Source organism: Mustelus asterias, chromosome 1, assembly GCF_964213995.1.
Source record: "Mustelus asterias chromosome 1, sMusAst1.hap1.1, whole genome shotgun sequence".
NCBI classification, from domain to species: Eukaryota; Metazoa; Chordata; class Chondrichthyes; order Carcharhiniformes; family Triakidae; genus Mustelus; species Mustelus asterias.
In genome coordinates this window covers 12969961-12983231 of record NC_135801.1, presented here as the reverse complement: position 1 = coordinate 12983231, position 13271 = coordinate 12969961, and the positions used below count along the sequence as shown (strand labels likewise).

The window sequence follows — 13271 nt, the reverse complement described above, 5'->3', positions numbered from 1 at the left end:
AGAGTTTTTGAAGGACAATTGTAGAGCTCTCCTCCCCCCCCCACTCCCCACCACCAACACACACCCTCCCCTCCACCACCCCCCACCCCGTCAATCAGACCTGCCAATCACTCCGGCGGCACTGCTTTGATCTCCCTTACCCTTCCCTCCTCCTTCATCTTCTCTCTGCTATTTTTTTTCTCTCTCTCTTTCGTAAGCATTACTCTCCGCCGACTCCCGGTACAACCAACCAACTAGTCTTGTGGCTTGGCTTTTTTTAACTCGATTCACTCCCAAGACGGCGACAGAAAACAGAAAGTAGGCGAAAGAACAGTTTGCAAGCAGCTACAGAGAGAGAGAGAGGGGAGATTGATACAGCTCCTAGAACTTAAGGATTTGTTTCTGAATTTCTTTTTAATTGCAAGATTTTTTTAAAATAAAAAGGGACTGGCTTTTTTTTCACAAGTCAGGTTTTGTTCTTTTCTAAAGATTCCAGCTCTCTTCCCCATCTTTAAAGAAAAATAGGACAGGGACATCACTGTATTTTTGTGTGAAAGTTGCAAAGAGAGAGAGGGATGCCGCAGCTAAACAGCGGTGGCGACCCGGAGCTGGGGGCCAACGATGAGATGATCTCCTTCAAGGACGAAGGAGAGCAGGAGGACAAAATCTTGGCGGAGATCAACGCCACCGAGGAGAGGGATCTGGCCGACCTCAAGTCATCGCTGGTCAACGAGTCGGAGATTAACCCGGGCAGCGAAAACAGCAGCAACTCCGCCGAGCCCGAGGTAAGCAGAGAGAGAGAGGGCAAGAGGGAGAAGCCCAGACTCACACAGCACACACACACACACACAGCAGAGACATGCGAGCCGCGGATACACAGTCTTTACCCTGTAATAACCTCTCGTCTCCCTTACCCCCCACTCTCCCCTCTTACCCTAATCTCTCCTTAAAAAATATATAAACTTGTTACTGACTTTCTAGGTGGGCAGGCGAGCACAAGTCAGCGAGGAATCCTTTCGGGACAAAGTGAGAGGCAACACAGAGGAGGGTGAGCAGTTTTTTTTTTACTCAAAGCATTCTTTTCTTCCCAGTCAACTTTGTACTTGATTATTAATGCCTAATTTCGGCTGTGATCCCTCTCCCACACCCCTCACCTTTCCCCCTTCTCTTTTTAAAACAAACTTCAGTCGGTAAGAGACAAGATGCAGCTATCTACAGCAAGAGTTCAGCCTACTGCACTTACCAGCCGGGATACATCATGGTCCCCAATCTCAACAGCGACCCTTACCTGAACAACGGCTCCCTCTCTCCTCCCGTCCCCAGAACGGTGAGTCACACAAGGTTGCAATAGTTAGTTGACTGTTTTTGCCAGTGATGTGTGTGAGTAAACAGCTCCCTTTTTCCTCCCTCTTTCCCCCCACCTCTCAGGTGTGGAGTCAGACTGTTCGCAGCTCTCACTCACAGCCCCCCTCTTGTCTAGACATTTAAAAAGAAAGTCATAACCTCTGGTTCTCTCTCTCTCAGTTAAGATTCTTTCGTTACGTTACCTCATCCGCAAGTCCTACTTTTAATTATAACTGGACGGCAGTTGTCTTGTGTGTGTGTGTTTTGTGATGTTATCTACGAACGACTTATCTGTAGTGCAGATGAGAACCTGGCATTTTAAAAATTATTTGACCTCTATATTTCGCATTGTTCTGTCTAGAAGCAACACCACTGACTCTCAGGCAGATAGGAGATTTTTTTTTTGCCGCAAAGAGAGGAGGAGGGAAGGGAAAAAATAAAGGCCAAACAAACACAAAAGCAGTTTTGACCGCTAAATTTAAATAGGCCAGTAGATGTGAACAACAGCTTCTGACTGTGTGACCAGTGCTGCCGAGAAGGTGCAGAATTGGGACAGTTGTTTGCAATCTCTGCCTCTTCACCATCCCCCCAGAGGGGGGTAGGAGAGGGTTGATTTAGGAGCAATAAGACTCTGGTATTTGTCACTTTGACAGTGGGACCACGCATGCTGACTGTCAGGCCACAGTTGTTGTGTGTGTCAGAAGGAATCACCACACTTGAAAGCAACTTGTAAATAAAAAATCCGGATTTTTTTTCAGATGGGGGGGGTTGTGAATTTTGTAATGACATGAAGAGGTGTATCAAAGAACGGTAGCCCTGATGACAGAATGTTTTTAATTCAGTTGTGACACACGGCTGGAGACCTGGTGTCACTGCTCTTTGAAGTGGGTTACCTTCCCTGAAACACTGACAAAGCAGCCACAGCTTCTCCCAGAGCGAATTGGCTACAAGGTTCAATCCCAGAGCCAATGATTTATTTATTAGCGTCACAAGTAGGCTTACATTAACACTGCAATGAAGTTACCGTGAAAATCCACTAGCCGCCACACTCCGGCGCCTGTTCGGGTACACTGAGGGAGAATTTAGCACGGCCAATGCATTTAACCAGCACGTCTTTCGGACTGTGGGAGGAAACTGGAGCACCCGGAGGAAACCCGCGCAGACATGGGGAGAACGTGCAAAGTCCACATAGACAGTGACCCAAGCCCGGGAATTGAACCCGGGTCCCTGGCACTGTGAGGCTAACCACTGTGACACCGTGCCGGGTGGGTTTAATGTAGGTTCAACTCTGGCTGCAGATGCAGCCTGGGCTATGATGGCGAACCTTAACAAAAGTGTTCCTTTGGCTGTGGTCTATACCACAGTGGTGAAGCAATCAGCTTGAGGCACAAGTGTGGGTCTGTTGTCTCTCCTCGGTTTGCACACAAGTTAGGGTTGGAGTATTTGATGCAGTGTTGACTTAACCAGCCTTGGGCGCATTAACATCCCATTCATTCTAGCCTTCTTCGAACTGGATGCCTTCCTATTAGGGAAGGAACCATTCTGATTCTGCCCAGAGCGGTTTGTCAGCCCTGCATTGGACAAGCCCATTGCAGTGATAGTGTCAGCTCCCACATTGTCCTGTGGTCTGTTTGATTGTGGTGCACTTCAAACTCTGGGGGTTACTGCAGGGGCGTACATACTAAGCAGGTATAACTATCAGGAAAGACTACACAAGCGAGGATTCTTTTCTCTAGAGAGGAAAAGGCCGAGAGGTGAACTAATGAGGGCCTCTAAAATTACGAGGCGGATAAGGTAGATTTAAGAGAAATCGTTTCCTCTTAAGAAGTAGAGCTGAACCTGGGGCCACAACTATATAATGGTCACCAATAAGCCCAGTGAGAAATTTAGGAAAACATCTTTTCCCAGAGTGTTTAGACTGTGAAGGTTTCTATCATTGATACAGTCAAGGCAAATGGCACGCATGCTTTAAGGAGAAGCTAGATCAGTAAATGAGGGAGAACAGGATAGAAAGATATATTGACAGATGAAATGTAGAGGGGGGGGCTCATGCAGAGCATAAACACTAGCATGTTGGGCTGAATGGTCTGTTTCTGGGTTGCAAGTCCTATGTAATACTAGGAATACTATCAATGTGAATTCATACATAGTATTCCTAGTATTACATACTATGTATTCCTAGTCCAATGTAATACTGGAAAGCAATTCGAACCATTTGAGAGAATTCACATTGATTAACATGGACACGTGTCAGCCTTGCAACATTGTGAACATTGTGTGTGTCCCATTGCTCTCTATCTGCAGGAGTTCCCAATTCATGGCTAATGTAACTGTTGTTTGCCTGCATGGCTCTTCAGGCAAAAGTGAAAATCAACAACGTCTGCTGCCCAGACTGTAACACCTGCCGTAAAATCATAGAATCCATGCAGAAGGAGGCCATTTGGCCCATTGAGTCCGAACCGACCACAATCCCACCCAGGCCCTATCCCTTAACCCCATGCATTTACCTAGCTAGTCCCCCTGACACTAATGGACAATTTAGCATGGCCAATCCACCTAACCCGCACACTTTTAGACTGGGAGGAAACCGGAGCATCCGGAGGAAACCCACACAGACACGGGGAGAACATGCACACTCGACACAGTGACCCAAAGCCGGAATTGCACCTGGGTCCCTGGCGCTGTGGGGCAACAGTGCTAACCACTGTGCTATCCAGTACTGCAGCATCCTGTTGTCATCATGATCAAAGGCTAAAGTGAAGTGCAGTATTTCTCTTGCATTATCTGATTTGTGTGCTCCTTTAACCACCCCCTTACAAAGCCAGGGTGAAACCTAATCCAAACTCTACTGACCAAGCTGGAATCCATTCATTCTATCCTTTTTCAAACTGGATGCCTTCCTGTTAGGGAGGCAGTCCATTTTCCATTCTGACTCTGCCCAGAGCGGTTTGTCAGCCCTGCATTGGACAAGCTCATTGCAGTGAGAGTGTCAGCTCCCAATTTTGGTGATCATCGAACATGGTTTTCTGAGGAGGTCGAGCATTAGTACATGACATGCTTGTCTGGTTCTCTGGCTGGCTAATCCCCTGGTGAGGGGAGAAGCAGGGATTCAAATCTGCTTGCTAATCCTGGCAACTTTTCCGGGTGGAATGTGTGCGTTGCAGTTGGTGTGTGCAGAGGCACCTGTATGCGACTGTGGACATGGATGGCTCCACAGTTCTGCTCTGACAGCAGTCTGCTGAGATAGTAGAATTCACTCTGTCCTGGTACATACATGCTACTGTGTCTTCGAAGCAGGGGTACGCCTTGGATGGTTTCAAGTTACAACCGAGATTAGTAAAATGGATTGCAGTGAGGTTGGAGGTGTAAGGGAAAGGACAGGGGAGCGAAAGCCCAATGAGGGATTTAAATGCAATTCACACTTTTGAGATCTGGTCTGTATTGGGGGTGGATGAGGTGCAAAAATACTGCGAATGCTGGAAATCAGCAGCAGAAACAGGAAATGCTGGAAATAGGTAGCAAGGTTATTTCCTCAGTGCAGTTTGTCCACACACCCCACTGGTACCGAACCGAACTAATCGTAAAGCTAAGCGAGCTTTTTTGTTTTGGAAACATTACTAAACTAGATATAATTATGATAATCTTGAAGTTGGCACTTTCCGTGGCCTTTGCTGTGACTGTGTAACCTTGATGGATTCGGGGTTGGGGTTTTTTTTCCCGCTTCTCACACCGACTCGGCAGAAAATAGCAAATCACAATTTGATTGTTCCGCTCCAGTGGAAAATAGTACTAATAATATTGGAGAGAAAGAAAATGGTGCTCCTTGGGTTTTGGAATAGATAGGTGCATTTATTGCCTGATGTAGGATTTGGAAAATCAACGTGAAAAGCAAAGATGTGCTTTTATTAACGGCAGGAATGGTTGCCACCCGCCTTGTAAACAGTTTATTTTCTTATTAAAAAGAAGGGCTTGGACTAGATTTCTTTTACAAGGCTGTGTAGGTGCAAAATATCGTGAGCAGCAGATGCAGTCAAAATAAATATTCGCTGGTGTTTTTGCATTGCCCAGAGACCTCACTGTGGTCTGCGGTAGCATTTATGCTTCAAGGTAAAAACATGTCGCAATTTTCATGTAGTTTGTTCAGATGATCTTGTGAATGAATGAATATTCGGCGGGCCCCATATGTTTTACTAATTCTGCTTTACAGTGAACAAAAACCTGCAAATGGTTACTTATTGCCAGCAGCTTGTGATTACCGTGTCCATATGTAGGAGATCCCTCCCAACTCGCGCCAGACCCAATTCTCCCATCACCTCTTACTCGCACTGGCTTCCAGTCCTGCAACATGCAATCAATTGTCAAACTTGATTTCAGAGTTCTCCCTGGCCCTGCACTCTGTGCAGTCTCAGAGACCGTCTTCAGTGTTCCAACCCTCTGAAAACTGTAAGATAAAAGCAAAATACTGCGGAAGCTGGAATCTGAAACAACAAAAAACAGAAAATGCTGGAAAATCTCAGCAGGTCTGGCAGCATCTGCGGGGAGAGAGAATAGAGCCAACGTTTGGAGTCTGGATGACCTTTCGGGTCTGTTTACAGATGCGATCAGACCTGCTGAGATCATAGAATCCCTACAGTACAGTAGGAGGCCATTCAGCCCATCGAATCTGCACCAAAATTTCCCAGCATTTTCTGCCGGTTAAAAGGACCAAGAGTGAGGTTATCTGGTCTCTTTTTTGAGTTGGCATCAATGTTTTCGAAATGCATTATGTTTGGTGCTGTTAAAAGTGCTTTCTAACTGGATGGTATTGCTAATTGTCGGTGGCCTTTCCTGTGCAGCCTGGGGTGCTCTTAGTAGTTAGACCCCCCTCTATTTCAAATCAAATCTATTTCAACCATCGCTGTTGGTTGCTCTCTGTTTAAACTTTCAATGCTTGATCTAAAGTTATCCTCTTGCATTGCACGCTGCTGCCCTGTACGCCCCAGTACAGTTTATCTCTCGCTTCTGGTCATAACACTGGCATCATTTACCCTCACCACAGCCTCTATGGTAAACAGTCTGTTAAATCCTCGACCATTGCAACTATTCACCGAGGCGGTGTTTCTCACCGCGAGGCTCACTTCTTATCAGATAATGGAAAGTACAGTTTAGATTCTCTCTTTTGGTTTTAGATTCTCTCTCACTATGTTTATGAGAACACACGCTCAAAGCGACACCATTCCCACATCGGTGAGGTGGGAGATGACTTTCGGGGGAGTACAGTAAAGTTTGACTTTTGTACATGTGACAGTTCTTTAGTGAATTGTGATAAATACTTTTTGTAAGGGCAGACTATAATAATTTTTTTTTTTAATGCCAAAAGAGATTGTGGCATTGTTTTATTTGAAACATGATTTTTTTTGTTGGTCTAGGGCAGATTGTCTGAAATACCAGCACAGTGTAACAGATGCGCACTGTATCTCGGTGTGCTTTTTGATGGGAGTATGTTATACCAGCTAATGGACAGAGCACTAAGGGGGCTAAGCAGGAGGGAGATTGCTCAGGGTTCTCAATAAAGTTCATGGGCCAGTGATCCCCCCCCCCCCATCAATATCTGTCCAAAGATGTGCGGGTTAGGTGGATTGGCCATGCTAAATTGACCCTAATGTCAGGGGGACTAGGTAGAGTAAATGTGTGGGGTTACTGGAACAGGGCCTGGGTTGGGATTGTGGCTGGTGCAGACTCGATGGGCCGAATGGCCTCCCTCTGCACTGTAGGGATTCTATGATTCTACACGAGGTTTAGTGAGGATGCCTCACGCAGTCGAATTGCTGGCAGACCTATGAAAAAAGGCCACCGGTGGTGGGGATTCGGCCCCATTGAATTGCAGTTTAGCCAGAATGAAGGGCATTTCCAAAGTGTCAATGAGAGATTTCTCCGAGGTTGTGGGGTTGCTGTTTTGATTCACTCTCTGAGAATGAGGGGAAAGGTAGCATTGACTCAGTCAAAAGGATATCCATATATGTGCTTTGCTTTCTGCATTCACCTTGCCTTTGTAAGTAATAGATTTTTTCTGCTGTAGGGAGACTTTGTTTTCCACACTGCGCCAATTTTCCCCCCGTGTATTTTAGTACCGATAAGCCATAAAAAACAGGCAAAGTTTCCAAATGAATGAAAATAAATGATATTAATTTTCCAAACAACTTGAAGCTGATAACGGCTGATCAGTGAAAGGGTTAAGGAAAACATGTCTGTTCCTACGTTAAATATTTATGTCTTAACATCAAAGGAAAAGATGCAGTGGGTTATTTCACATCAGTTTAGAAAAAAAAAATCCAAATGCATAAAATAATTCTGCGGCACACATTTGTAATGTCAGACAGGAGGCGATGTTCATCATGGGTGGAATATTTACTCGGGGGCTTGCAGTCCCTAAAGCGCAAATCACATTTCTGTTAAGAGTCGCAGCGAATAGCAGAGTAATCGCAAGTCGTGGCGAATTAACTTGGTTCGATTTTTTAAAAAAAACATAAACATACTTTTAAAAAAAGAGTTCGGAAGTTGCACTGTGAAAATCGAAGTGTCCAAACGCACGTTATAATTGAATCACTTTGGAATTAATAAATCCATTTATTTTCCAGCAGGCTAACTAACACCTCTGCTAAAATAGGGAGGGGCGGGGGTCATTTTCGCATTAACACAAAATATTGCACAATGTAATTTTCAGCCCTGTGTCTTTAATCCCCTTACAATCGCGCGCCATTGTTTCTTAAGAGTGCTGAGTGTTGTAAATCACAGTGGTTGTAACACACGTGTAGACAATGTTATTCTCTGCATTGTTTAAAAAAATGTAAACTTCATTGCCTTGACAATGCTAGGCAGTGGAGTTTTATTTGGCATTTTGTTCTTTGCTTGTTTGCCAACGCACTGTTGAGAAAAAAATGAGCTAAAGGTAAACTTATAAATGTGGGGGCTCTGTTTGCCAGTATGTACCTCTCTCACTACACAAAACACATTTGCTTGTATTGTACAGTAGAAAACACATCTGATGGTATTGTACAATAGAAACACATATAATTGTACTATACCATAAAACACATGTCTGATTGTATTGTACAATAAAATACCGTACTGGGGGTGGACGGGGGGCGGGGGGGGGGGGGGGGGGGGGGGGGGGGGGAGAAAAACTTTGTAAGCCAGCCAGCTTCTCATGTTGACTACTTACTTGCATGAAGGTGCTGGCAGTTTTGGTCCTGATCTGACACCCCTATCGGCGGGACCTTGTTCCCCCTACTGTCAGTATTAACGACAACCAGAACTTCAAAGGGTTACTGTAATGACAGAGCAAAGCTTCAAAGAGGAAAATTTAGCCACTAATGAAGAGAGATCCCACAGAACTATAATGGGAAGCGCTAACTCTCTCATTTTCCACTCTGACTTTCTGGGTGCTCGCTGAGACGTGTGTGTATTCTTCAGATCATTACAGCCACAGAGTAAATATTAAATAAAAGTAAAAAAGACTGTGTCTACACTCGTTTAATCTTCTTGATGAGTAACAACATTTGTTCAAATGGTGGTGGGGGTGTGGGAGGGGTGAATTAAATATATAAGCCGAGGCATTTTTGTGCAGTCCATGCAAGGAATGGAAATGGATTGTCCCCTTACCATTTGGCTGGTGGATGTTACATTTCTTACTGTGGAATTTATTTGCAATGCCAGCAACCCCCTTCCCCCCCATTCCCCATTCGTTGAACGTGGAACTGATGTAGAGAGAACACCACATGGTTTGCAGTGTGCTGGAAAACGGTCTCACACCTAAGAGTGGAGATGAAGTTGTAAGGTGCGAGAGCAAGCAAGGTTCCAGGGATTCTGTACGCTCCCAAGATGTTAGCTTCCTCATCCACCATCTGTTTCATTCTTTTATCATCCACGCATTAAGTTTGTGTATCAGATTTTATTGTTCTCAGCGTGGGTTTATTTTTGGGGGGAGAGGGTGCTGCTATTGTACTGTCAATTGTACTAAAGGGGCAGTGAGCATCATTTCAGTCGACATTGGAATGAGTAGCATTGTTTACATGCTATTTATGTCACAGCAATATGTTGCTTTTTATGGTGAAAAAAGAAGAAAGAATTTGCATTCCTTTCCTGACCTCTAGACACCCCAAAACACTCTATAACCAATTAAGTCATTTTGTGGTGCAGTTGCATCACAGCATAGCAAGATCCCACACGTGCTGATGATATAATTCACAGAACAGAAAGAGATCATTCAACCCACTGAGCCTGTGCTGACCTTTTTTGGACAATAATCCAATTAATCTCATTTCCCAGCTTTTTCCCCACATCCCTGTATTTTCCCCACTCCATTTCTCTTTTGAAAGTCACCATTGAATATCTTTTAAATCATAGAATCCTACAGTGCTGAAGGAGGCCATTCAGCCCATCTAGTCTGCACCGATCACAATCCCATCCAGGCCCCATCCCTATAACCCCATGCATTTACCCTCGCTACTCCTCCGACACTAAGGGGCAATTTAGCATGGCCAATCCACCTAACCCGTACATCTTTGGACTGTGGGATGAAACCGGAGCACCCGGAGGAAATCCACGCAAACACAAGGAGAATGTGCAAACTCCGCACGGACAGTGAGCTAAGCTGGGAATTGAACCTGGGTCCCTGGTGCTGTGAGGCAGCAGTGCTAGCCACTGTGCCACCTTGCTGCCCAAAAAGCTCACACCGAATCAGCCAGGAGTCAAACCTGGAATCTTCTGATCTGTAGTCAGACATGTTATCCATTGCGCTACGGGCCCACCCTATCAGGCTGTGCATTCCAAATCCCAACCTGTAACAAGTACAATTTTGTTTTTCATGACACTCTGGATTTGTTGCCAATCAAGTTAAATCTGTGCCCGCTGGTCATTGATCTTTCAACAGTTTGCCTCCACAGAAGCCAAAGGAGGCCATTTGGCCCGTCATGTCTGTACTGGCTCTCCAAATGAGCGTCATGACTGAGTGCCATTTCCCTGCCTATTCCCCGTACCCCATGCACATTGTTTCTATTCAAATAATCATTAATGCCCTTATGAATGCCTTGATTGAAACTGCCTCCACCACACTTCCAGGCAGTGCATTCCAGACCCCAACCACTCAATGTGCGAAAAAGTTTTTTCTCGCGTCACATTTGCTTCTTTTGCAAATCACTTCAAATCTGTGCCCCTCTCATTTTGATCCTTTCATGAGTGGAAACAGTTTCTCCCTGTTTACTCTGTCCAGCACCCTCATGATTTTGAACATCTCTATCAAATCTCCTCTTGGTTGCCTTCTCATGAAAGAGAACAATCCCAACCTCTCCCATCTATCTTCATAACTGAAGTTTCTCATCCCTGGAACCACTCTTGTAAACCTCTTCTGCACTCTCTCCAATGCGTTCACATCCTTCCTATAGTGTGGCACCCAAAATTATACACAATATTCCAGCTGAGGTCTAACTAGTGTCTTGTATAAGTTCAGCATAACCTCCTTGCTCTTGTATTCTATGCCCCTATTAATAAAACCTAGGATATTGTCGGCTTTATTAATGCTCTCTCACCTATCCTGCCACCTTCAATGATCTATGCATATATACGCCCAGGTCCCTCTGCTCCTGCACCCCCTTAAAAATTTTGTCACATATTTTATATTGTCTCTCCATGTTGTTCTTACCAAAACGCATCACCTCATACTTCACCGCATTGAATTTCATCTGCTACCTATCAGCCCACTTCTGAAAGTCCACATACACCACATCAACATCATTACCCTCATCGACCCTTTCTGTTACCTCTACAAAAAACTCCAGCAAGTTAGTTAAACACGATTCGCCCTTTAGAAATCCATGCTGAATGCTCCTGATCAACCCACAGTTTTCCATGTGACTACTAATTCTATCCTGAATAATTCCTTCTTTATTTAACGATCCATTAATCTGGTCTAGAAAATGTTGGTTGAAGGATGACAGTTGGCCAGGACACTAGGAAGGACAATGTCCTGCTTCTTCAGATAGTGCAATGGGATCTTTCAGTGTAACTGAATGGGCAGCCAGGCCTTTGGTTGGTATCCGATCCGAATGACAGCATGATTGAAATTGCAGCGCTCTCTCAGTGCTGCACTGAGCCATCAGTCTAGGGTATCTGCTCAAGTTCTGAACTGGGGCTTGAACCCACAACCTTACACTTGGGTGAGGCAATCAGCAAAGCAAACACTTCTCTTGCATGAAGCCAGAAACCAATTGTTGTGAAAGTTGCAGGTCAAATCTATTTGAGCATCCAGTGAGTGTCTAGTCTTCTGTCTAGCTCTGGCCCTGAGACTGGTTACTAAAATGCACGGCTGAAAATCTGTTTTGAAACAGAGTTCATGCCATTTTCAAAGAATCATAGAATCCTTACAGTGCAGAAGAGGCCGTTCGGCCCAACGAGCCTGCACCAACTCTCTGACAAAGTATCTTACCCCAGCCCTCTCCCCTGCCCTATAATTCCATACATTTACCATGGCTAATCCCATCTAATCTACACATTTTGGGACACAGAGGGACAATTAAGCATGGCCAATCCACCTCACTTGCACACCTTTGGAGTGAGGGAGAAAACCGGAGCACCCAGAGGAAACCCACACAGACACAGGGAGAATGTGAATACCACACAGACAGTCACCCGAGGCTGGAATCGAACCCGGGTCTCTGGTGCTGTGAGGCAACAGTGCTAACCACTGTGCCACCGTGCCGTGTGTATAAATGCAAATGGACTGCGCAAACTAGTGACTGGTCTCCTTAGGTGGTTGGGTTTGGAGCAGTAAACGCAGCCTCTTGTGGTCAATATGGCTCCAAGGTAACGTGCGTCAGGATGGAACCAAATTGACATTTAGTGGTAGAATTGAAATTGCAGCAGCTGAGTTGGTTTGGCCTATTCGAAAGGATGGTGACTCATTGTTGGGCATTGTGGGATAGCACTCTCATTAGTGATTGGAATTCTTCTTGTGCGGCTCCAGCTGGAAAGGTAGAATGACCCTTAGAAGGTTGCAGTTGGAAGCTTACCAATGTTCTTGCTAGTTAGCAACTCAGCTAGTTATGAAGCACCAGGCTCTACATGTGAGGACCCTGAGTCTTTGGCTGTTGACTCGGTTGTGTAAGTTTTGGTATGGTTGGTATGTTCATAAGGGGAGAGCATACCAAGAATTGGAAAATGACTATGGGATTTCTTAGCAGTTTGGTTTGCTGCTTCTTAAACATAGTTATCTGTTCCCATTTCAAGTCAGGTCACTCCAAGAAAACATCCAAGTTGCAAAATGGTGTTGTTACAATCTCTGGAGAGACCAATTAAAACTTTTAAAATTAAATTCAAATTTCCAGTTAGTAGCTGAAAGGAAGACACAATGAGGTTATGCGTTTTAATATGCTTACTGTAACAAAAGACTAAAAGCACTATTGACTAAACACTACCTTTGTAGGCAACTTATACTTCAAACTACAGCATGGAATACCCCCTTTTATTTTTAGCATCACTGAAAATATACACTTCACTGATGTGCATTACACTCTCCTTTAAGCAGTTCTCCCAGAATCAGTCCAAAATGATTCTTGGCTCCTGAGGGTTTACTTCTGTTCTTGTCCTTCCTCAGCCTGGTAACATCTAACCCTAGAACTGTCCTTCATAGTGAGAATATTCATGGAGATTCCCCCTCTGGCACAAGCAAGGCAAATCTCGTAACTTCATTTTAACTTCTCATGAATTTGGTCCTTTCTGTCCGAGTGCGAGCTTCCACCCATATTCTGGTAGTTGAACCATAGAGATGGTCCTGGCAGAGTAGCCTGCCTGTGACGTTCAGTAAGATATTTTAGGAAAGACTGCAACCTGATATCACAATGGCATCCTCTGCACCCTTCTCATCTAAAAGGTCCATCACCATGGCAACACGAATCACATGGGCCTTGTATCCA

The 13271-nt window shown here is 44.8% G+C and overlaps 1 protein-coding gene across 3 annotated transcripts in view; it reads left to right on the top strand.

Annotated features, from left to right (window-relative positions):
• The first annotated feature begins 248 nt into the window (after positions 1-248).
• The window catches only part of lef1 (lymphoid enhancer-binding factor 1), a 182020-nt gene continuing 168997 nt past the window's right edge, over positions 249-13271 (top strand). For 2 of the 3 annotated variants that reach the window (XM_078209350.1, XM_078209359.1), the window contains exons 1-3: positions 437-764; positions 961-1027; positions 1167-1306. In XM_078209350.1, the coding sequence (XP_078065476.1) occupies positions 555-764; positions 961-1027; positions 1167-1306 (417 nt within the window). In that variant the 5' untranslated portion in view covers positions 437-554. Of the gene's footprint in view, positions 765-960; positions 1028-1166; positions 1307-13271 lie in introns of all 3 variants that reach the window. The other variant, XM_078209341.1, reaches the window with a different exon arrangement.